General features: G+C 37.1%; 1 protein-coding gene across 6 annotated transcripts in view; it reads right to left on the bottom strand.

The window, feature by feature from the left end:
• Positions 1–26600, bottom strand: part of pde4d (phosphodiesterase 4D, cAMP-specific) — a 307501-nt gene that overhangs the window by 9000 nt on the left and 271901 nt on the right. For 4 of the 6 annotated variants that reach the window (XM_065246644.1, XM_065246643.2, XM_065246645.1 and 1 more), the window contains 10 exons: positions 16430–16621; positions 16275–16311; positions 16113–16189; positions 14735–14784; positions 9087–9199; positions 2417–2510; positions 1921–2096; positions 1723–1821; positions 1453–1617; positions 1243–1342 (listed from right to left, as the gene is read on the bottom strand). In XM_065246644.1, coding sequence (XP_065102716.1) covers positions 1243–1342; positions 1453–1617; positions 1723–1821; positions 1921–2096; positions 2417–2510; positions 9087–9199; positions 14735–14784; positions 16113–16189; positions 16275–16311; positions 16430–16621 — 1103 coding nt within the window. Of the gene's footprint in view, positions 1–1242; positions 1343–1452; positions 1618–1722; positions 1822–1920; positions 2097–2416; positions 2511–3314; positions 3691–9086; positions 9200–14734; positions 14785–16112; positions 16190–16274; positions 16312–16429; positions 16622–26007; positions 26267–26600 lie in introns of those variants that run through there. The other 2 variants (XM_065246647.1, XM_065246648.2) reach the window with 2 other exon arrangements.

Below are 26600 nucleotides of genomic sequence, written 5' to 3'. Positions count from 1 at the left end.
GAGCGACATCAAAAACTGGACATCGCAAAAAAGCTAATCTTTGTTATTGAAGTTTGCTATATTAAGTTATATTTTTACCAGGGCTGGTAAAAGATTAATTGCGATTAATCACATACAAATAAAAGTTTTTGCATAATTTATGTGTGTGCACTGTGTATAATTATTTTATATATATAAATACACACACATTAATTAAATCAGGAATTAATAAATCAGGAATTAAGAAATTATTTAGAAAAAATTGAAGGTGCTCTTTGGTATAGGTTATACAAAATGTCAAAAAAGGAAATCCAAAAAATAATATAATAATATAAAAAGCCTTTATTTAAACATGGCTATATAACATTAAAAACTAGTGCTGGGAAAAGAGTTATTGTGATTAATCGCATACAAAATAAAAGTGATTTTTAGCATAAATAATATATGTGTGCGTGCTGTGTGTAATTATTATGTATATTTAAACACACTCACATACATATATACATTTCACAATATATCTATATCTATATCTATCTATATCTATCTATCTATCTATATATATATATATATATATATATATATATATAGATAGATAGATAGATAGACAGATAGATATATAGATATACAGATATAATTTATATTTAATTTATATACAATATAGAATATATATAAATAAATATACACACATGTTAATGTTTCATAAAAACATACATGAATGTGTGTGTATTTATATAAACATAATAATTACACACAGCACACACCTGTATATTATGCTAAAAATCACTTTTATTTTGTATGCGATTATTCATGATGATTCTTTTCCCAGCATTATTAAAAACATTAAACTGGGCAGCAACCCACGTGTAGCGGCAAAGATAGCCTTCTACACATTAATGTTTGTATTTAAGAAATATTTACATGTTTATATATATATATATAAATGATAATTATATTATAAATTATAATATTATAAATATAAAAAATGTATATACCTAAATAACATCTTAAATTCATACATGTATGTGTGTATTTATATATACATAATATATATACACACAGTCACACACACACACACACACATATATTATGCAAACACAAACTTTTATTTTGTATGTGATTAATCGCAATTAATCTTTTGACAGCCCTAATTTTTACAGAATATTATTTACATTATCTTATGTAAAAAAAACAATAAAACAATGACGTTAGCTGTTCTTATAAAGTTCTTATAATACATGTAAAAGATAACTGGATTAAACTTACTAGTGTTAATGAGAAACTGGTTGGAGACACCAGGGTGATCAACGTCATGGATCGCACTGGCAAATATGGCAGCGAGAATTTCCAGATCTGTAAACACAGCCTGAAAACGATAAAAAGGACAGATAAATATCCATGTAAAAAATAATCATACATAAACTGACCCACAACAATGATTAAAAACATCCACTCAGAGCTGGGACAATATCGTACCTCAAGGGCAGGGGTTGATAGCAGAACGTGAGTGGACTGCGTGACATCAGCAGCGTGGATGTTGTTGTGATAGGCAACGTCAATGTGGTAATGGTCCTCTAAAGTCATCAGATAGGTGATAAAGGTATCAAGGGGAATTTTAAATGTCTTTAGCAAGTCTCTCTCCTACGGGGAAGACAACACACACATTGTGTCCTTTTAGATGTACTGAGAAATAATAATGAATACTTTATAAAAAGGCTGCGAAAAAGGGAAAACATGTCAAGGTACCTGGAATATTGTGTGCATCATAACTGTTAAAGGTCTGTTCCCAGAGAATTCCGAGATTTTGAAGACATTAAGGCCCCATTTATTTACATCTTCAAGCTCCTAAAATAACACAAGATGACATGATGTTAGATATGTTGTTTTCTTTCATTTTAATTTTTGGCTTTATTTTAATGACAAACTATGAATTCAGCCGGAAACCTTGGCCAGCTCGTCCTCCGTTTCCGTTTTAACCCCAAATCTGGGAATGTTCGAGTTGGTGAGGCTGGAACTGTGCGTTAGCTTTTTAACACCGCTAATCTGTGACATCGGCCTTTTCTTCTTCTCCTTGTCTTTCTGGGACTGGGGTGATGGCATCTCCACCTCGTGCTGCTTGTCTACCGATACACAGAAAGAGTCCAGAGAAAGTTCTAGAAATCAGAGTCGGTCATCTGCAAAAGCACAGCATGTGCGGTTTCTGACACTGATTTGTAGTCTTGTAAATCAGTGGTGGGCTACGGTCAAGTAATGATCTCATTGTGACACGATTATTCAGCCACACGACCTACTGATGTGCTTTTGTAGATAATCAGCACTTCATTTGTCCTGGTTTTGTGAAATTTACATATTTAACCCCCACCCCACCTTGAATTTCTATTTGTGAAATACTATCATCTACTTGCGTTGATTTTCTGCTATGTTTGGGTGGGAGACTCACCTAAGAATGTACTAGAGATGAACTCAGACACCTGGTTACCAGACCGGCTCATCTCTGAGAGGTGAGTCAATTCTCTGTTCAACATCCTTTTGAACTGTAGAGAGAAAGAAAATCAAACCGTGAGGATTAAAAACAAAAATGCAGCGATTTAGACCTAAATATTAAGCAGTTCGTTTTTCACGTTTCGTATTTACACTGCAAATATATTCCACTCGAAAAAAAATATCTTATGTGGAGGTATTGTGCCAACCTTTAAGAAAACCACCTTTAAAATTTATGTATGACAAAACACCATTTTTTTTTATTTATTGTTAATAGCTTTTACTTGTCTCCATGCTATCTGTTGTCAGATATGCCTTCATTTCAAGGTTGAATTCTTCAGACAACCGAGAACACGTGAATGCTCTCACACTGCTAAAAATGTCAGGTCAAAATGACCCGCTGGGTCAGACCAGATAGACGCCACATAACAGGGATCCATTCTCTCATTTTTGAAGAGATTTGCAGGCACGAATTACAAAATCGCTGCATGTTCAAAAATAAATCCACAAATGTGCGCACACAAACACGAGCTCGGCTACAGCATGTGATGTGGGTTATTCAAAGACTCTTTCGGGTTAAAACAGAGGCAGATTTCTATTCCCTAAGCACAACAAGACAAGCAAAGATTATTGATGACAAAGAATAATCTCATTAAATTGATTTGTTATTGTCAGAGAACAACTAATTGCGGTTGGGCTGATGAAAATGAGGCACTGTGTCTCGATCCAGTCATGTACATGGTGCATTTAAAATGCTATACTTAAACAAATATATTTAGCTTAATCTACTACACAATAATAAATGCTTACGGCTCCTTCAACAACATTCCAATATCAGAATTCAGTCAATAACTCACCTTTATATATCCCCAAGAAACTGACAGCAAATAATTTGCCTCAGGCATTTTGAACAAGTAAGTCCAGATAGCTGATGAGATTAAAAAAAAAACACTGGCTGATAGAGAAGACCTATATGGACTGCTCAGCGCAAAAGGTCTACAAGCTCCATTTTTTATCAACCTCGACTAATACCATCTTTCTATGCTGCGCAGCATCCGAAAAGTCCAGAAATTCCATGGCATTCCGTGTGATGGACAACTGCATTGTTAGGAAACCTGGCAAGACTCCACGAACCACACGGATTGAAATGATTCCCAGTTAAGAGCTGCGTTTCGCACGATTATTCAGGTGAGAGTCCTTCTTGAGAAGAGCTCTGCCAATACTGTGCCTTTTCCGAATCAGAATGAGCTCATTGCTTCGTCTGATTGGTCGAGCCGAGCTTGCATGCAAACCCTCTGGGATTGTTTTGTTCCCTCAGACCCCTCCCACCCCACCCTCTGGATCTCGGCTGGATGCTGTGTTCCTTCAACGAGCTCTGTAATGGAGCAGACACCTCACCCAAAAGAACACAGTCATTATGTGTTGTTTGTATTAATGCATGTTCACATCATGTTCGTGTGTATGTGTGTGCGTAAAAAGGAGTATGTGTGTGCGTAAGGAGGGGTGAGGTAATCTTCGCAACATGACGTGATTTTTGGAAGTGGAAATTGTGTCAACCAGACGTATAAAATATTCAGTCCGTTCACATAAATCCACAGAGGGGAGTCGATGGAGACAATATGTGATGTGAGCGAATGACGCTGTGGGAGATTTGTCCCGGTAAATTGTTAATGACACTTTCAATAAAGCATAAACAATGTTGGTTTATACTCTTACGTTGCAAAAAAGCATTTTTTTTTTGTTGGCCACATAAAAAATGCCTAAAACCACAGAAAACAATTTGAATATAATTTACGGGAGCCTTGGGTGGTTATCACAGTGGTTATATCTTAGTAAGCATTTTTTGTCAGATCAAACTGGGGCATGTTGTCACATTTCTAACAACCCATCAGATGTACACTTACTGTATCATGACACTATTTGCTGGCCAAAACAATGGTTTGATGACTGTCTGAATTTTTGCAGAAAAGACAGGTTTCTTTGTGAAAATATACCTCGTGTGACAACATGCCCCACACAATTTTAAATAACTAAATCTTTGTTCCTGGACAAAAACTATATACATACATACACACACATATATGTTGTAGTTTAGACCTTAATATGTGTGTCTATACAGAAAACCTACCCTAGCCTTAGTAAAAGCTGTGACAACTAGCCCCAGGCTTCTCTATTTGGGATGCATTATATGCCCAAAAATAGAGTAGCTGTGCAAACCATTTCCAGTGACCTACTATCCCCAAGCAATGCTGTACCCTGAGAGCTAGTTACCAAAAATATATCTGCAGACCTGTGGCTGCTTGTGACTGCTCATCCGAGGGGTGCAATTTCAAAATAAGTGTTCGGAGTGTCATGTGTGTTGCTTGTGTTTTCAAAATATGTGTTTGTTGCGTCATGTGAACCATGTGCATCACGTGTTTTGTCAAAATAAGTGCCTGCTGCACACGCGTCAAAACCTTTCATGATAAAAGAGATGCTCACGTAAAAAAAAACACGCAAGACACTCCCATTAACAGTAAACTCGGATTATGCATGAGATGATGCGAGTATCTCTTTTATCATAAACCATTTAGACGCATCTGCAGCAGGCACTTATTTTGACAAGACACGTGATGCACACACGATCTCTCGACGCGCAGAACACATATTTTGAAATTAAGAACCACACATGACGAGCTACATACATGTTGTGACGAACTTTGCATCGAGCGCCCTCAAAAAAAGAAGAAACCAGCCGCCACTGCTGTAGATCAGGTACACTTTGGGAAACATGTCACTGAGGCATCGTTTCTAAACCTGTATTTTTAAATGTAACCAGACAGAGACGGCCACAGAAAGCTACACAGTGGTGCACAAACAGCTGCAGCGGTGGAGCTGACAGGACGCGGTGAGGGATTATTTCACACTTTTGGTCCCTATGTGCCACCAGTGGGATGCTGAGTAATTTGCAGCTTTACTGGAGCAGATGAGCTGACGGTAATAGGCTGCTGCACGACGGAGGGGCCTGTGTTTCTATTGTTGGAACATCTAGAGGGTGTTAAAACGCACCTCGGAGCAAAAATGGGACAACATCACACAATCTGTAGCTGTGATTTCTTGAAAATGTCTTTTCTGGAAACTACGTAATGACTTTTCTTGAATGCACACCTCTCGTTTAATAATACACGCTGCGGATCAAAAGCATCTTTCATTGACACTTTTTTCTGCACTTAACATGCAATAAGCTTTGGTGTTTGTACACTGTGTCTCAAAATTACAATTTTTATGTAGTTTTTTCTGCACATATACAACTATATCAGACTAAACTGAAGTCAACTGAAGTCTTTGTTTTAAAATAAAATATAAGCACGCATAAAGTTTTTGCATCTTGCATCAATATGAGATCTGGAATACTGTGTTAAACATGAGTTAATTAACAAACCACCTACAGTATTGGTCTAAAGAATTCTGGATGAACAGTCCCATATAGAAATCTGATAAATGGTCATATATGAGCATACCTATAAAAAACATACTGTATAGAAAGTTTACATATAAACCTGGCTCCCAGTTTGAGAACCACTGCTATATAGGACTAAAAATGGTTCCTCTATGATTACGAGCCAAGAACCACTTTTAGTGCTATTAAGCACCGTTTGTTTTTAGCGTGTATATGGAAATATATGCATATATGTCTAATGCCACTTCTTGTTAATAGGTATTTGCCAGTATGATATTTTGGCGTTATGATAACCTTAAGTAAAAATACCAGGGTTTCATGATGTTGAGGTACTGCCACTGCAACACTAAAATGTGACCATTGTTGGGAGTAACGCATTACAAGTAATGTGCATTACGTAATAATATTACTTTTCTGAAGTAACGAGTAAAGTAATGCATTACTTTTTAAATGTACACATTAATATTTGAGTTACTTTAAAAAAAAAGTAATGCAAGTTACTTTTTTAGTTTAAATAATTTGATTTAAAATTATGTACATAAACATAAAAATTATGTACTGAATTAAACTAAACATAGTCACATTATGCACTCTATGCGTAGACGCCTATGTGGGAACAGTTTGAGTCAGAAACTCAGATGCCAATTAGTTACTTTTTTTGGAGGTAACTTAATATTGTAATGCATTACTTTTAAAAGTAACTTTCCCAACACTGAATTTGACTTTGGTCAAACTTTTCAACAGGACACAATACATTTTATTTTTAAGCAACATACATCACGTATGCCAGATAAAAATAAAGCCTTTCAATTATAATATTCTTTCAATTAATTATATTTTTGTAATATATATTAAATGTAAATAACAAATCAATTACATATCTTAATGATTTAATTAATTTTGTGTAAACAAAACTCTACCTTGGAAACAGTATCGCAATGTAGTTTTGGTTTTGAAACCTTGACTCTTTAAAACCTCATTATACCTTGAAATGTAAACCGGCCCATGCCTAATTGTTGTCATTTGTCATTTTCTTAAGTCTTAAGTCATTTTTTTGTGATTTACTGGCCTGGTTTTACAGACGAGGCTTCGCTTAAGCCAGGACTAGGCCTTATTTAAAGGGGACATTTCACAAGATATTTTTAAGATGTAAAATAAATCTTAGTACGTATGCAAAGTCCTAGCTCAAAATACCATATAGATAATTTATTATAGCATGTTAAAATTTCCACTTAGGTATAGGTGTGAGCAAAAATGTGCACTAAATGGCAGTGCCCTGGTTGGATAGTGTAGATTAAGGGGCGGTATTATTATATAAGATCCCCTTCTGACATCACAAGGGGAGCCACATTTTAATGACCTATTTTGTCACATGCTTTCAGAGAATGGTTTACCAAAACTAAGTTACTGAGTTGATCTTTTTCACATTTTCTAGGTTGATACAAGCACTGGGGACCCAATTATAGACTTAAACATGGAAAAGGTCAGATTTTCATGATATGTCCCCTTTAAATTATGACGTTTAAGCATTCTTCTTAAACATGCCTTAGAAAAATATGATACTGGTGTGTATCTTGATACAAATTAATGGCACTGGCATATTTTAGGATCTGTACATGCAAGTTATTTTTAGTTGAGACACCTCAAACATGTGTTTTAGTCTTGGACTAGCCTTAAGCCTTGTCTATGAAACCGGGGGACTGTTTCTTACATAAAATCATCCTACATACTGTAAAACATATAAGATTGAAATCAATGAGTGAAATCAAACTTTGATGTTCCTAATCTCATTATTAGATTATGAGACTTTAAACTGGATTTCACAGACAGAGTCGCAAATGTTTTTTAAAATAGGCTGCATAAATACACAAGAATGTATGCTTTAAATAATTTTTACATTTCTATACATCGGCAATTCCAGTGTTATTAAGTGAATTTGTAAAGCAGGACTGAATTCTTACTAGGACTGGTTTTTAAAATCCCTAACTTTCAGCACAAAAATCGAAAGATGTCATCTTGGGTGGAGTGAAATTTACACAGAACCCACCAGTGCGACACATCTTCAGTTGTGTGCCCAACCTCATTACATTTCTATACATCGGCAATTCCAGTGTTATTAAGTGAATTTGTAAAGCAGGACTAGAATTTTTACTGTCAAAATGTATTACCAACTAAAATGAAAGATGATATGTTTAATATAGACTGCAAAACAATAGCATATATAAACAATAGGAAAAAAAATCATAACACATTAGCTGTAGCTATTTGTGTCCTAAAACTGCAAGAAAACAATGTTATTTATATCAGTTCAGTAGAACATAACACTTGCGTGGCGGCAGCTTTATATGGGATACGCCACTATTGCTACTGAGCTAAAGCAACAAAGCACACTGACAGGCCTTGTGCGTTGCCATGGATACTGGGTATTAAGGAGGAAACGGGAGGGGGGTCTAGTGAGACGTATGAAAATATGAGTATTTGATCCTTCTCATACAGTACTTTTAGCTGGTCACTTTTAATAGATGCTCAACCTTGAAGTATGAGAAATATTGGAACCGACTCGAATCTTGTTTTTATAAGAGGTGCTGTGGCCGAGTGCACTGGAGAAGATGCACACTAAGGCTGATTAGCATGCTGTATGTGTACTAGGACCTTGCTGGAGACTGTGGGCATGCTCAGTGCGGTCTGAATGACGATTCTGCTGCTGTTATTGCAAACAGAGAAGCACTGGTTTCAATACAGCAAAGCTTGAGATTGCAGTGACACCCGAATTGCGAAAATTAATTTCTACAAAAAACTGAGACTTGTTTATTATGTGATCTAATTGGCAAAGCATTTTAGTTCATGTGTGAACCAGTGTACAACATAAAAAAATTGTCTGGCCGAAATGTGGACACGTTTACAAACAATCGATAAGGACTGAGGTCTACCACCATTCAAAAATGACAACAAACAATCCCGACAACACAATAAAGTGTTAAGATGTGTGATCCTGATGCATCATAACTAAATCCATTGCATGCAAGTGCATGAAAGCACACAACTTAACTTCATCAAGTTTATTAACTTGATGAATCATAAATATATCACTATATACTTTAATGCTTCCTCTTTATTTGCAAAAACACCCTGTGGTATTCCAACCAAACAGCAGAAAACAAACCATGGCAACATTTATGAAAGATCTTACCTTGTTGGATGCCATCTCACTGACAGAATGTCTGGTCTGAAGGGTCTCAAGCTGGTCGAGGCACCAGTCCAGCTCCTCCAGGGTTTCTGTGGCCAGCTTCTGGAAGGCCTCCTCTGGAGGAAGAGAAGAAGGCAAGGAGTCAGATCTCAGATGTTTTAGGGGTCTAGCTGAGGCTCCCAGCAGAGGGCCCAAACTGCTGTAGACCGCCATGTTGGGATATCCCGACAGGACGCATGGGTGATTCTTCATGCTGTGCTGAAGCCCTCCACGGTGAATGATGGGGCTCACAATCGAGCCGGAAAAATACGGTATGGCTCCAAGCAACGAGTAATCCAAACGAGGCACTGTATGTCTGGGTCAGATCTCGTGACTATATCCCCTAACAAAACATACAAGGGGCCACACACACTTTAACGCTGTTTTTCACGGTTACAAACATATTGACAGTTGGACGCGAAACGCTTGATCCCGGTATTGATGGCCCTACATGTCGATAAGCCCAGGCTGAACGCTGTCTTGGGACACAGAAAATGTCATTGCTGTGGGCAGGCCCATCTTTACATGACACATCCGAAAAGCTCAGCAAAGACCCTTACAAGCATGCAATCTGGCCCTTAATAAAGCATTGAAGCATGGTGTTATAACAAGAAACACAAACAGTGACTCAAACACATGTACAAGCACACGCAAAAAGCATACAGACGTCTGACGGCAGAGATAAGTGAGGCTCTCCAGTCTTTAAGCCAGAATGCTAGATGAACTCCAGTGAAAGAAATCTAAGGTCACATCTGTCTGTCTCCTTCTCACAGAGCGGTGGATGCCCTGCATGAGCGCGGGGCAGCCGTGGAGCGTCGCTAGCCGAACGTGAGCCGAGCTTCCTCTTGAAACAGAAGCCAAAGCTTGCCAGTGCCGCTGCATGGAGGAGAGAAAGGACTTTGCGTAAATCCTGGCATGGATTTCACAGGATCTGGAGCTGAGAGGCTTGGGCAGAGAGAGTGTCCTCTCACAGGTCCTTTACAGCAGATGCTTTTAGTAAGACTGTTTCTATTTTTATTAAGAGGAAATATTTGCCATTTTTGTCTTTAAGAACGCTAACCATATTAAACACACAGCATGCTATAGTTATCTTATTAAACTACAGACTAGTAATATAAAACAGAATACAATATAGTTTAGGCAACAAATACAAACTAAAATTCAGTACAGAGGCATTTTGTCATTTGAAATATTTAGGCCGTTTGCCACTTTCTGCAGTATTTTTACCCCGAGCCCTGGTAAAGGTTTGACCTTGCTGCCCAATGTGGTTTTCTCACAGAGAGACATTTCATGATGGGACAGCTTTTATGTTAATTTCTTTCTATTACAAAGGGAGCAAGTTTAAAGGGATAGTTCACCAAAAAATGTAACTTATTTTATCATTTATTAACCCTCATGTTGTTGTAAACCTGTATGAGTTTTTTATTCTGTTGAACACAAAAGAAGATATTTTGATAAATGATGGTAAGCACACAGTTGATGGTACCCACTGACTTCCATAGTATTTGTTGGATCAGTGGGTACCGTCAGCTGTATGGTTACCATCATTTATCAAAATATCTGACATGAGTATAAATAATGAAAGAATTTTCATTTTCGAGTGAACTATCCCTTTAATTCTCCACTGGAACAATGGTCCAGAGTCACAAAGGTTTGGTGAGATGGTGCTTTAGATGCCCATCAGGTTTAAAGGTCACGTTCTTCCTGATCCCATTTTTTAAACCCTAGTTAGTGTGTAATGTTGCTATATTAGCATAAATAATAACTGTAAAATGATAAAGCTCAAAGTTCACTGCCAGGCGATAGATTTTCTTTAATAGGATTCGCCTTTCAAAATCTACAGCGAACGGCCGATTTGGACTACAGCCCTCTACTTCCTGCTTTAATGACGTCAGTAAAACGTTTTTTTGACTAAACTCTGCCCACAGGAATACGTCAGTCGCCAGCTAAGCTAACGCAAGCTAAGCTAACGCAAGCTAAGCTGCTATCGAATCACATCACACTAAATAAGCTACACAATTAGAAATTGATACGTATTTCTGAAGGAGGGACTTCATAGAACAAGGAAGACATCAGCACGTTTTGAGGACAGTGAAAACAGCGCTATACAGATAAGTAAATTGTGTGAAAAATACTGCGTTTTTTACACGTGAAACATGAACACGTTATATTGCGCACTGTAAACACAATCAAAGCTTCAAAAACACAGAACGAACGAGACCTTTTAGGGACCTTGCAAATGTTTATTTGACTGCACGTTTCTTTTCAGAAACACTGGGCTGGTCATATCAGGGCAAAAACAAAACAACAAAAGGCCAAAACAAAGACGTCAGTGCATCCATACACAAGCATGCACGCTGCCTAATAAAGTCATGTTGCTAACTTGAGACAAAGCAAGACAAATGTATGTGCCACATGTAAGCTCCTTTAACAAAGCTTACATTATCTTAGTCATTCTGTCGGCCTGTCTCGCTCTTTTCTGTATGTGTGGTGAAGTACACAGGGCTGGGGTGCCGCTCTCTCTGAAAGAGACTGCACTGACGTCAATGACATTCTTCTCGTGCTTAGCGCGACATCATACACCAGCCCATGAGAGGGCACTGGCTCCATAGACGGGAAAGCTGCAGATAAAAGCTGGACTGGAATTTTGTAATCCGGGTCAGGCACAGTCATTAGCCCGTCAGCAGGGAAATCCTTGCAGCATTGTAGTGGGATTTCTTTAGATACATGAGATATCAGAGGAAACTACCTTAGAAAGGACAGCGCTATACATCTGCCATGATAAATCCCCAAACGTCTTTCTAATGTCACCTTTTTACTAGTTTGAGCAAAATGAAACTAATGTATACTGTTTGTGTGAGAAGTCATAAGCAAAAGTTTTCTTAAAGGATTAGTCCTTTAAAAAAATAATCCAGATAATTTACTCACCACCATGTCATCCAAAATGTTGATGCCTTTCTTTGTTCAGTCGAGAAGAAATTATGTTTTTTGAAGAAAACATTCCAAGATTTTTCTAATTTTAATGGACTTTAATGGACCCCAACACTTAACAGTTTTAATGCAGTTTAAAATTGCAGTTTCAAAGGACTCAAAACGATCCCAAACGAGGAATAAGGGTCTTATCTAGCGAAAGGAATGTAATTTTTGGCAAGAAAATAAAAAATATGCACTTTTAAACAACAAATTCTCTTCTTCCTCCCGCTGTTTGACGTGCCAGCGCGACCTCACATAATTGCGTAATGACGTCAAAAGGTCACATGTTACATACATGAAACGCACATTTGCAGACCATTTTAAACAATAAACTGACACAAAGACATTAATTAGAATCATTCGACATACAACAACGTCAGAACGGTCCTCTTTCTCCAGACTTGTAAACCCTGGGGCGTAGTTTCGATATGTCATCTGTGACCTCTTGACGTGATGTCGTATTACGTGAGGTCACGCTGGCGCGTCACACGACCGGAGGAAGACGAGAAGTTGTGGTTTAAAATTGCATACTTTTTACTTTTCTTGCCAAAAATGACAATCGCTTTGCTAGATAAAACCCTTATGCTTTGTTTGAGATAGTTTAGAGTCCTTTGAAACTGCAATTTTAAACTGCATTAAAACTTTTAAGTGTTGGGGTCCATTAAAGTCCATTAAAATGAGAAAAATACTGGAATGTTTTCCTCAAAAAAAAAAACTACATTTCTTCTTGACTAAACAAAGAAAGACATTAACATTTTGGATGACATGGCGGTGAGTAAATTATCTGGATTTTTTTTAAGAAAATTGACTAATCCTTTAAAATGCGACAATGGATGCAATATGACTGATGTTTGCCTGTGCAAAACTCATTAACATAATTCCTAAATATTTCCAATGGGGTCATATATGATATATTTATTAAATAATGATTATATTTTTGTTTGTCACCAAAACTGGTCATGTGCCTTCAGGATACTTGTGGCAGAAGAGAAATTTTATGAAACTAAAGTTTGAAGAGGCGATCACTATCCACCCCCAAAATGCAAAAAATGCTTAAAAAAAAAAAAATCTGTGATAACAAAGAAACCCACTGAGAGTTTGAACGACATGAGGGTGAGTGTATAACATATTTTTGTTCATTACTACAAGCGTGTGGTGACTAGTCTACATCTTTAGTCACAGGGCATATAGCCCCAAAGCCTCTCACACTTTAAGGTCACATGACATGACACGCAAAAATATTTTGTGGGACATGTGATACATGCACTCAGCATGGGGAGCTAAATTGTATAATGTGTCCATCTGCTCACTGCCGGTGGTACAAATCAATATTATAAATCTATATCGCCGGACCTTTTTTTATCTCTGCAGCTGAACATTCTGCCCATGCTTAGCATCCACTGCACGCTCAGTACTACAGTTCTAGGTCAAACACCTGCAACCTGTCACTTGCTTTTCTTTGCAAACCTTAAAAATAGACCACAAACTAAAGTTTATAGCTAAAAAAAGAAGTGCCTCATAATTATCGGTTATATCCCAAGATGACTTATACTGTATGACCTTACATAGATATGTACGATTAAAAGAATGGAGTATTTTGATAAACAAGTTACACTTCTGTATCACCTTGTGATAAATAGGTTACTTTTCTTATCAGCTTTTGAGAACATGACATAAGCAGCGTGATTTGTGATGTCTGGAGGCTAAACTTCAGCTGGTGTAGACAAAGCAGAAGGTGCCACACAAGGACAACCTCATATCTCATACCCGACAGTGATTGCTCACCACAAAACAAAACAAAATAAAACAATTGTCCAGATGAAACAAGTAGAATCTGTCTTTATGTTTGCATCTGTCTGTCTCTCTCTCTTTTTGTCGGCTTGTATGTCTATCCTAGCAAGCTTCATTCCTTAAAACACAAAAGTTTACACAAGAGGTCACTGATGTACAGTACTGTGCAAAAATCTTAGGCCACTATGCTAGCATTAGATTTGTTGTTTTTGCAATTGTGTAGTGATCATATATAATTATTTCTCAGTCTCTTACAACCGGAAAATACAGGAAATGTGTATGTAGTATTAAAAACAGTATAAAGTATAAGCTGAAGTGTCGAGTATTTAGGGTAAACTCCCCTTCCACTTGAGCAATAGCAGGAAACTGCAGGATCTCTTAAACCTAAATGAAATGAAATCTTAATTTCTAATTCTAATCGAATGACTTCAGGATTTCAGTCTCCTCAAAAAAGCTCAAGATGTGTTTCGTGCCAAGGGAGGTCAAACTAAATACTGACTGATGCCTGAAGAAGACATTTAGTTCTGAAAATTGTTTTGTTTTTAATTTTGTGTACACATTTCCTGTACTTTCTGTTTGTATCTTAAAAATAGAGTAAAAAATAAATATGAATGGACATTAAACCTTTGCTAAAACAACAAAGCTGGTAATGGCTGCTTAAGACTTTTGCACAGTGCTGTAGATCTGTCGATATACTGTATCTTTAAACCACTGCAGACATTTCCCTCATAAGCTTCTAAACTGTCTAAAAATGACCACCAAATGCCTTTGCACATGAAATTTTTCTGACCACTTGCATGTTCAATTATCAGGACAATATTTATGGCAAGAAAGCAAAGGTACACCACCTGTGTAGGAAGTCTTTGTGATGGGAGGTGGATTACACATTGGGGATCTCCTGGAAGAGCAAACAGAAAAAAAGAAGGCTTAATATAAAGTAGTCAATCACATTACAGCCCATTGTGTATAATGAATGACAAAACACAGTCTGGCTCTTGTTGGTACATTCAGCAAATCTTTACCCAGTTGCCCCACATTGTACTGAGGAAACTACCAACAAATAACCCATTTGAGTTTAAACATACAGTTTAAGTAATTTGCAAGTAATTTTTTTTTAAAGGCTAAAACAAGTCAAAATGTGGGCTGTCAGTGAAAATATAATACAGTATTTTCCAGACTATAGGTCGCACTTTTTTCATAGTTTTGCAGGTCCTGGAACTTAAGTTCACATGCGACTTATACGTCAAAATTATTTCATATGAACCAAGAGAAACCATTAACGTCTACAGCTGTGAGAGTCCGCTGTATGCCGCTCCTGTATTTATGTAATTTAATGGATTCAGTGATGTGGAATAACTTCAGGACCTTTTTGGACTTGATTTGGCTTGTCGTGTTAATTTAGGCTATTCAGCTTTTGTGTATCATGTAAATAACTGTTTATGTTACTTTAAAGGTGTAGTGTGTAATTTTTAGAAGGATCTCTTGACAGGAATGCAAAATAATATACAAAACTATACGATCAGGGGTGAATAAAGACCTTTCATTATGAACCGTTATGTTTTTATTACCTTGGAATGAGATGTTTTTATCTACATACGCCGAGGGTCCCCTTACATGGAAGTCGCCATTTTGTGCCGCCATGTTTCTACAGAAGCCCTTAACAAGCAAACTTTTTTACTAAGTTATCTCCGACAATGACATGTTTGTCCGGTGGCGGTTAACGTAGCTTCTCTATGCGTTTCAAAAGCGAGAAGTGAGCAGTGAACTAGATGCCACAAAAATGTACACACTGCACCTTGTATGGACATTCAGCCTGCTGTTCTGTGCTATTGTTTAGTTGAATAACTTGCCTTTCCTGATTAAATGTCTGTTCTTTGGCTTGAATTTTGTGAAATCATTTTCTAAATAAACGCGACGTATAGTCCAATAAGCCTTAAATATGTTTTTTCCTCTTCAAAACGCATGCAATTTATACTCGGGAACGACTTATAGTCCAGAAAAAATGGTAGATGTCTAACTATAGCCAAAAAATAAATGAAAATAAATAAATGATAATCACTGTTGACTTTGCTTACTTGATTGAATATAATACATCTTGCTAGAAGTGGGTTAATCATAGCTGTTCTACTGCATATCGGGTCTATAATTAACCTTGACGATGAAATGATGGTTATTGCTTGCTGGGTATGTTCATGTTCCCTTTTTAAATCGACTAAGGTTACTTACTTGTTATTGGTTCGCTCCTGCTGGACATTTGTTAAAGCAGCAAAGTTATTCCGGACCGTTCTTAAACTCGCCAAAACCTAGGGAAACACACAAGTTTATGTTTCAAACCATCTCTAACATTAACTTTACCACAAATATTTCAAATGAAACATTGCAATGTACCTGTGCAAAAGGTGTTACAATCATATCATCACCGTGTCTGGCAAAAAAATGAATTACCATTAATTACAGCAGAAAATTCAAAGAACATGCCTTATAAACTAATAAACGTCGATGTCTATAAACCAACTGTACATTTATAAAACACATTTGCTTACATGTCACTAGCTATGGAGGAGTTTCTGGACATGGATTTCGGCGAGAGGTCGTAGTCGCTGTCGGAGCGATACAGGAAAGACTCTCTCCTCTGGCTGTGCACAAAGTTGGCCTGAAGGATGAGGCCTGACCCCGGGCTGGCCATGGGATCCAGCGGACTGCGTCCCGATGAGGTACCATTGTCCACATCAAAGCTGCCGAGACAGAAAACAAGGAAGTTAGCCATGATGCACAAATGTAAAAACAAAAATGCATGAAAGTATTGCTTGTGCATTGTTCTTGTATACTGTAGCTCAGATGTAGAGCATTGCATTTTTAGCGTAAAAAGATTGTAGGTTCAAACCCAGGAAACACATATTGACAAAAAATGTATACCTTGTAATGCACTGTACAGTAAGTGAAAAAATGCTTTTGCCAAATGCATGAATGTAAATGTTAGGGCTGGGACGATTAATCGTGGGATTATGTTTGCTATGCCTCTCAATGAATTACATTGAAATGCCGCTACATCCAAAAGCCAGAGGGTTTTTTCATGCAAAAACTCAATATGTGCCGCAGAAGAAGTACCATTTACAAACGCAGGCCGTTACTCAATCCGATGGCTCACATTTGTAGGCTACAGTACATAATTCATCAAGACTTGATTTCAGAATATTAAGTGTTATAAAGTTGACTTCTTAGTTAATTTCAAATTGTTTTAATATGCTTATTTCTTGCTAATGTAATGCTCATTTAACTTAAATAAACCAGGCTTGCAGCCTGCATATGCGACCTCCGGAGGCTGCAGCCTCTGGATTGAGAAAAATATGCAGTTGTGGCTTGAAGGGATACAGCTACAGCTAAATCTGGTTTTTATCCTAACCCTAAACCCAACATTGCACAGGATTTAAGCGTATCTGTGTCCTATCTAGTAAGAAACGCTGTTTTCATCCCAATTTACCCGCAAACCTTAAACTCTAAACCCAACATTTAGCAAGATTTGACCGTAGCTGTATCACCTCTAGCCAGAACCAAGAAATGCCTATAAGCATTTTATAACGCTGTTCTTCAAATCTTGGCAGGTATTTTTATGACAATAAAGAATATTTATAATGATTATGTTTGATGAGTGTTGCTTTTTCAGACAGGTGTTCTTTTTATGAATCACGATTAATCCAATGTAATCCAATGATAATCATAATATTGAATATATATATATATATATATATATATATATATATATATATATATAAAATACTATGATTATATTATAAAATAATACAAATATTATTATTTATAATTTAGGAACTAAATATGCAAAAATAAGACAAGTTAGGCGAACATTTCTGAGTAGGATAGAAAAGTCTGGGAGATTAACAAAGTGTTTATGTTCAAGGTCTGACCGAGCTTAATGAAGGGCTTTCCCAGCCCAGCGAGAACTCCGTCCTCCACCTTCTAACCTGAACCTCTCCGGTGTCCTCACTGCTATGTTTAAACACTTGCTGACCCATACTCCTCAGGGAGCTTTAACAAGAACGGGATTTCCTTGACGTTCATTGTGACGTGGGATGGCGCCTTACTTCGGCACAGTCATCATCTCCTGTACGCTGACAGCTGAGACTGTTAGAGCGATACGGACGGATAATGCTGTATTAGCGTGTCGGTCTGCACCTTGACTAACTGTTTCCTTAAGTAGACTCCGACACTGTGTGACAGTCAAAGGGCCAATGATTCATGAACTACGCAAAACAGAGGACGGAGCTTTGTTACAGTATGCCGAGAAAGAAAACTTTCATTGTGTAGGGTTAGATGTTACTTTAAGTAACTAGCATTTCGAGCCACGTCACTGAGATACGACAAGGAAGTCCAGACCAGTCGTGAGCAAACGTTGTATCATGCTCAGATAATAAACAAGTTGTTCTGAATTACACTGGACTCGATTGTGTTATATCAAAAGTTACACATTGTCGGCATTCAGACGTTTAAATAAAAAATGCTTTTGTTGTATGCATAACGTCCTATATGTTCAAGCCAACAGTGGCTCGGCACCTGACTTTTTTCCAGATGAAATAACTTCACAGTTCGAACCGCAGTTAGCGATGAGCAGCCCTGTAGATGTGCTGCCCTCATTTCTCTCGGGTCATATCACAGGAATGTGCTGGCTTACTGTCTTGCACGCTCTCAGCACCAAACATACATTATGAATGAGATGCTTCTCCTCTTACTGTAACTCGCACAAATGCGCTAATGCTTACGCTACAAAGGGAAAAGTGCCTCCCCCCATAACGCAGGCCTAATAACTACAAACAAGTTAATATGCATTTAAAAGAATGAATTTGCATAAAAAATGAAGACACTGGAATTGTCTTATTGTGTGCATTGGTGTTGAGCATTGTGTTTTCTATTACTAGTCTACATTTCTGCACATTTACCTTACAGAAATGTTATGTACTCAGTGTTACTCTCAACAGACTCATATGAGATTAATATTTGCAGTAAGCTTGTATACATTAACATAAGTAAACACAATGGTCAACATCAACTAAAAATGAATGGTACTTTCATAGATGTTACTAGTTATTAGTTTTTGACATTAACAATATCCACTTATTAATGCCCTTATGCAGGGCTTGACAATAACACCCACCAACCCGCCAGATGTAAGAGATTCGCACATTATATTAATGTAGGCTACTTTGGGCAACAATAAAGCCCTTTTGACATTTGTCAGTAAAAAAACACCTTGAATTCTTAAATCACATTGAACAGAAACCATAATCAAGCTTATAAAATACAATCTGCATAAACAAGTTGACAGTAAAATTCATGTACATGTCTTTGACAGTATTTACTGCTGTTGTTAATAAATATTTAAAGAATTAATCTTCTACACCCCTGCACCACTTTTAATATATTCATTAGAAGTTAATATATTTATGCCTTATTAGCGTGTTTTTACGCACTTATATATATGATATGATATATACTGAAATATATATACCTGATATATGAGCTAATAAAGGTAGTTTTACTTTGGGTGGTCAATCTGCATCTGATTTAGCTAAATCAAGTAAAATTACTCAAAATAAAGTCATTTTAGGATGCATTTTATTTAAGTCACGTTTAAGCATATAAAATGTTTTTACCAACAACAAAATTGTGGCCAGTAAAAATGCTGAGTGGCTAGTAACTTTGGAAAACAACTAGCCACTTTGGCTGGTGAGCAAAATGGTTAATGCCCGTAGGTAAATATAATGTATAATGTAAAAAACTGAAAGTTTAAACTGTAAACAATAAAAAGTTTGATTAACTTAAAAAATTACTTCAAATGGTAACACCTAAAAATGTTAAGTTTTATCAACTTATATTTTTCACTTAAAGTATTATTTACTTAAACATATAAGTTAAGAAAACGTTTTTTTAGATGTTACCAATTAAAGTAATTTTTTAGGTTGATCCAACTTTTCACTTTTTACAGTGTAGTTATAAGTTGCTATAATTATAAAAATAAAGTTGTAATAACTTAAGTCCATTCAACTTTATTTTTTTAATTTATACCAATTCCTCACTTGTCACAGTGACTTGTTAATTCAAGGTGTTTAAACTTAAAACAGTGCAGGATTACAGCAGCAGTTAAAACAACTTGGTTATGCAAGTCCATTCAACCTACTATTTTAAGTTTTGGCTTGTTGACATAACTTATAAAATCATGTTGACATTATTTCGCTTATTTTCTTAAGTTACTTTAATATTTTTTACAGTGAAGGGTCACAAATGTCATGCCACTGCTATCAGACTTATTTAAAAAAATAAGGCGTATCACTTAATATTTTTAAGAAATAACATTACCATCAACACTGCTGTGATGATCAAGGCAAGGGGATAAAAAACAACTCCTATCCTCTCCAGTATCTCTCTCTTCCATTTGGTTTAGCTTACAATACAACAACCACTGTCTTAAACTCACAAACATACACACTGCAGGCCCAGACCCACGCAGTACTGTGCGTACTTTTGACAGTAATTACCTTGAAGTGTTTTTGCTCCTAAAATACAAACACTCCATAATTATTCCATATACGACACAGATGCAGAAAACAGTGGAACAATAAAAACTAAAGCTTATTTGTTTACATAATTTTGTTCTCATAAATATTCAAAAGTTGTTTACTTTTACAATAGTGCATTTTGACTGACTGTTGAAATTGGTATGAACATGACTTGCAACCTAGTGGGTATTAGGGGTACAGTTTTATCTATATTTAAAACAAGTTTATGCGCTAAAAAGGTTTTTGTATGGGAGTGCACTAGCAAGTAGACGGCTATAAAGCTAACAAAATCCACAAAACTCCCATTTGTACTTTCAATTTGACTAATCACACCAAACTGAACTCTCATTCCTTTCACATTATTCAGTGAAGGGTTCTTAAAAACAACTTGCAGATAAACAACTCCTCTGTTACATTAATCATAAAAACTATTTAATACAAAGAAAGACAAAGTTCAATTTCACTGTGTGGTTTGCGTGGGACGCCTACAGTACAGTTTAATCCCTAATTTTCTTTTAGCGGAAATGAGATAGAAACTTAAAGATCTTCAGATGTCACAATGTGCTGTAAGTATGATGGCGCACACATGACTACATTAAACAGTCATCTCCATCTAATGGCTTCCTGGTATTTTAAAGAGTAAATTCCACCACAAAGAAATAATTCACGCCTTCAGGTCATTTTACAGTACATACTGTATATTACACAAGTGTATGCTTATATAAAACCAGAGTAGTAGTGAGATGCTTCCCTGTTTTGTATTAACCATAAGAAAAAGCAGACATGCCAATCAACCCAATGTATGTTTACCCTCTGGACTAAAAATGTCCCCTCCCTCTTCCCCCAAAGGGGAGTCGTTTAAAATCAAAAGGGATAATTAACTGTAATCAGTGCTTCCCTATCTAAACCATCAGACGTCCAACTGGATCACTCTTTTGTTGCGGATGAAGCCGTGCCCAATCCCTCTGGACAACTTCAATGTAGACTCGCCGCCCCCATCTAACTTCTGTTTTGGTTCGGGATTGATCTCTTCCAATTAGCACAACAACTAGGCTTACAAAGAAAGTCTGATTAAGCTTGAATGACGCTTAACAGAACCAAAATAAGACAACAGAATCCACCATAATGCTTACACTCCAAAGCATTTCAATGTTATCTGGATGCTCTGCAGTACTGTTTACAGAGCAAATGAACTGTACGTGACCGTCAGTCCTTGTAAAAACTTTTTAATAGCAAATGGTCCATTAGAGGAAAACAGGAACAAAAGAACTCAGGAACGTGACCCTGGGTTATTCAAAAAGCGAACCTGATGGTGTGCGACCCTGTGGAAAGTAACACTTTATACAGAGACATAATGGAGGCTCTGGTGATCACATGAGGTTGCTCCAAAAAAACTGCTAGTTTTTACAGAATGATCCTGTCAATCATAAAGCAGGAACAATAGCGTACAGGAATAATTCACACACATAAATCAAACACTGTTAAAAGTATTACATTAACCATGCTAACAGAATGGTTGGAAATAAAAAAGATTAATTTAATCAATCATTTTATCTGAGATAAAATAATAACAAATTGCAAGTTGCATTTAAATGCAAGGGTACTCACAATTATACTTCCGATTATACAAGTAAACAGAAGTCATTTAATAAAAAGGAATTTTTCACTGCTAAACTTTGTTTACACGACAATGATGAAGTGAAAAACAGAAAAGTTTTCCATTGTGTTTATTAAAGGAATAGTCTACTCATTTTCAATATTAAAATATGTTATTACCTTAACTAAGAACTGTTGAATCATCCCTCTATCATCTGTGTGTGTGCACGTAAGCGCTGGAGCGCGCTGCGACGCTACGATAGCATTTAGCTTAGCCCCATTCATTCAATGCTGCCATTTAGAGATAAAGTTAGAAGTGACCAAACACATCAACGTTTTTCCTATTTAAGACGAGTAGTTATACGAGCAAGTTTGGTGGTACAAAATAAAACGTAGCGCTTTTCTAAGCGGATATAAAAGAGGAACTATATTTTATGGCGTAATAGCACTTTTGGGAGTACTTCGACTCGCCTGAAAAGTCCGCTCCCCTTCTCACTCTCATAATGGGAGAGGGAGGGTGTTACTGCGCCAAGTCAAAGTACTCCCAAAAGTGCTATTACGCCATAAAATATAGTTACTCTTTTAAATCCGCTTAGAAAAGCGCTATGTTTTATTTTGTACCACCAAACTTGCTCGTATAACTACTCGTCTTAAATAGGAAAAACGTTGATGTGTTTGGTCACTTCTAACTTTATCTTTAAATGGCAGCATTGAATGAATGGGGCTAAGCTAAATGCTATCGTAGCGTCGCAGCGCGCTCCAGCGCTTACGTGCACACACACAGATGATAGAGGGATGATTCAACAGTTCTTAGTTAAGGTAATAACATATTTTAATATTGAAAATGAGTAGACTATTCCTTTAAAATTGGCACGCATGTGTTTACAGGATGGCGATGTTACCTTGTAAAGAAACACTACAAGCCTGCACGCATAAGCATTCTTTTACAGAGCGATCAATACAAACAACTAAGACATCAAAAGCATGGAGCAGTTTTGTTTAGACAGACGATGAGGTAGGTTTATTACTATAAGTGCCCTGGACTATAAAGCGCCAAAATTTTGTAAACTTTGTTCGGGAAGCGTTAATAAACGTACTGTAGTATCTTGAGCAGCACAAACACAGTCCTGTAGGCCGTTATTGTTGTTTTGGTTATACTCAAGCATGCCTATAGAACGAATTAACGCATGCGCATGACGTGACTTCAAAGTTTGCGTTTTCAAGACTCCAAAATGCCACCGCTGTGTAAACGAACAGCCAAACTGCATAAAAACTTGCCGCGTGAACGGCCCCTAATTTCACGGACATTGCTGCGAATATGGAAGGGAAGCGCTTCGTCCATCTCTGCTTTTCATTACAGAAAGGTCACACCGTGATCTTCACGTGATATGAATTTGCAGGTAAGGTTTCACTAGACTTGGACTGTGATACGCAGTGAAATATCTTAGCATTTTCGGTCTGACTTATGCTGGGTACACACCAAAAGATTTTTTACATCTTATAAGATTTTCTAAATGTGGTAGACCACAAACATGATGATAAAAACTCCTAGATTTAACAGTTTTGCACTTATAGTGTGTGGTGTGCAATGATGTGTCAAAGACAGCACACCACACACAAACAGATTTTCAATCAGAGTCTCGACTGTGAACACAGGAAATCTCTGACTTCAGAAAAAGCATGGCGGACAATATGCAGGAAGAAAATTCAATGATAGTGTTTGGAATGATTTTCACAGCAAATTCAAGGGAAAAAAGAAAAGGGTTTGGGTGAAGTCACGGAGACACGGGAACATGGTCTGTAGAAGTTCACTTTGCATCAACTTCACTTTGTGCTGCGCCATGACTACTTCAGTCTTCCATCATCTCACTTTCTGATTGGATATTGTTTTGTTTCACGTGATTATCTCAACAGGGTGTGCGCGTTTGTCCTCGGGTTCCCCTCACACATCAGGATTTCGATCATAAATATGAAAATATGTTTAATATTTACGATCGGGGTGGCTCCGATGTTCTTCTGATCAGAAGAACACACCTCACATGAAGGGAAAATCTGATAAGATAATCTGTAGAACCATCAAGATAATCGGGACATAGCTAGGATTGTCGGAAGGGGGGAAATCCACCCAAAATCACCCCGATTATCTTTTGGTGTGTACACAGTATTATTCGCATGCATATGAATGGAAGTCAATGGAACAAAAAGTGTACTGTTTAGTGTACCGCCCTTTTAGTCTACAGACTCGTCATTCATGTGTAAGTGACAGCTGCATGTAGCTAATGTGTACAGTACGTGGCTATTGAAGCCATTGCAAACAACAGAAAAACAAACACTTCTCTTAACACGTATTTCTAAAGAAATGTAAATATTCTACTTGTCCATTATAAACCTATATATACTTAATAACTGTATGGCTCTATTATCTAAAGTGTGGTTGTACTGTTACAGCTTGAATAAAGAGTTAAGGAAATAGGTTCGATAACTTAGGGCACCGTACAAGACACAACAAAAGCCCCTCTCCTATACACACTTACAGCACAAACACACACACATACACAGATATACACACGCTCTATCAACTGTGAAATAAAAAACCTCTTTAAATGCATTGCCAAAATTTAATTAAGCTCTTCTTTACTATTTAAAAAAAAATCACACTACTTCAATTTGTGTGCTTATTAAAACCACAATTCATTATTTTATCTCAATATCTCTTGTTAAAACGTGTTGTTTGGTTATGTGGGTGTATATACAAATAATGAGTAGCATGAATGACAGGATATGAGTCTTAAATGATTTGCGTATGACATGCACCACGAGTCACTGTTTACAACAGTTACAACAAGCCAAACAAACAGGAACCGCAGACAATAGGGTCAATACACGAGGTGTCGGATGCGCATACAGGGTAGAGCAATGATGACATCATTAAGATGTCAGTGAGATTTCCTTCTTCTCGACCTCTTGACCTTTTTTCAATTCGACACACAGGCATACAAATACCTAAGTAATCTCAAGCAAGGCCATGTTTGCTTAGCGAAGAAGTGCCGTCGGTAAGCATTCCACATGCACGGGGGTTCTTACTTGTCCCTTTTAGCTGACTTACTTTCTGACACAAATACAAGGAAGATAATCATCACAGGAATTTTGTAAATCACCAATAAACCGTATTACAAAACGCTCCGGGTCACAGTGAATATTTACAACTTAAAGATCCAAGCACAAGACATTTAAATAAGTCATAAATAGTTTGTTCTCTAAAAACATACAGAACCAAGATGTCTATAATAAGAAATGGAGAACAAGACAGGACAAGAAAGAAAGGGTGAGGTATCTTCCCCCTGGCACTCCTTTCAAATCTGCTGCAACAATCCAGCAAATGCGTCCTCATGTGAAAATTAATCCGCTTTACGAGTCAGCCGATCATCATCGCTTGGCTCACATGTATGGCCTTTTTTCCCACCAACATAAAGATTTAATTTTTATTTTTTAGAAACTCTGATTGTTCACTTTTTTGGCCATGGGGTGTGACAATTTTTTTATGTATATACAGTTTCAAAATTATTACAAATAAATAATCACACAAAATGCTGTTTAAAACTGCCACACTGCAGTGCAAGTCAACTATCCATGCATATACTCTCTCTATCTCTCTCGCAAACAAACAAAAAGATTTCATTAAAAGACACGCCATAAATCGCTTTCCAAACAATTCATTATGTTAAAGCATAACAAGGCTGTGAAAACAGTCAATGATTAAGCCAAACGAACAGAAACCTCTCATTCAGGAGAGAAAGCAAATAAAAAACAAAGTCCTAAGAGGAACTGTGCACAGTGAGCCGGGTTTAAATTTAGAAAAAGGAAAGGAGTTGCACAAGAGATTAAAGAGAAAATAACAAGGAAAGGGTTATGGGTAAGGCAGACAATAAGGAGATATTTTAAAAGTTCTCCTTTACCCTTCTGTGTTCTTAAGTGAACTGGTGGAGCGAGACCGTGGCTTCATGATAATACTCATAGTGGACACAGATTTCCCTCTGTTAGCGGCTACAGCTAAATCCCAGCAATGTGCGTCTGTGTTCAGTCCCCACGTGTGTCTCCGAGCAAAGGCATGACTTGGTCTGACAGCCCTGTCTCTGTGTGCTGCACTGACAGGAGACCCCGGTGTCTCGGCGTCACAGCATTTCTGCTTCTCAACAACTGTGCAGGAAAACCTGGCTCCCCCCTCTCTCTCTCTTTCTTTCCTTATTTCTCCTGAAGATCCCACCCTTTGTGCATGCCCTCCTCCCTCCCTTCCTTCCTTCCTGGCTGGCTGCAGAGTTTGTTGCTCAGACTCTTGTAGTCGGGGGCTTGGAAGTCCTCATGTTTAAATGGACTAAAGGTAAGGGGCAACTTGACACCTCAACCTGAAAAGTCTTTACAATAAAGCCACTGTTAAAATGAATGTGATCAGTGAGCAATGAATGTTTTGATATTACTTATGATTTTTTATAATATGTTTATACATTTTAAGATGGTTTTAAGTGGCAATGAAGTGTACAGTCAGTCTGAT

This window comes from Paramisgurnus dabryanus, chromosome 11 (genome assembly GCF_030506205.2).
Source record: "Paramisgurnus dabryanus chromosome 11, PD_genome_1.1, whole genome shotgun sequence".
NCBI classification, from domain to species: domain Eukaryota; kingdom Metazoa; phylum Chordata; class Actinopteri; order Cypriniformes; family Cobitidae; genus Paramisgurnus; species Paramisgurnus dabryanus.
This window is presented reverse-complemented; position numbering and strand designations above follow the sequence as displayed.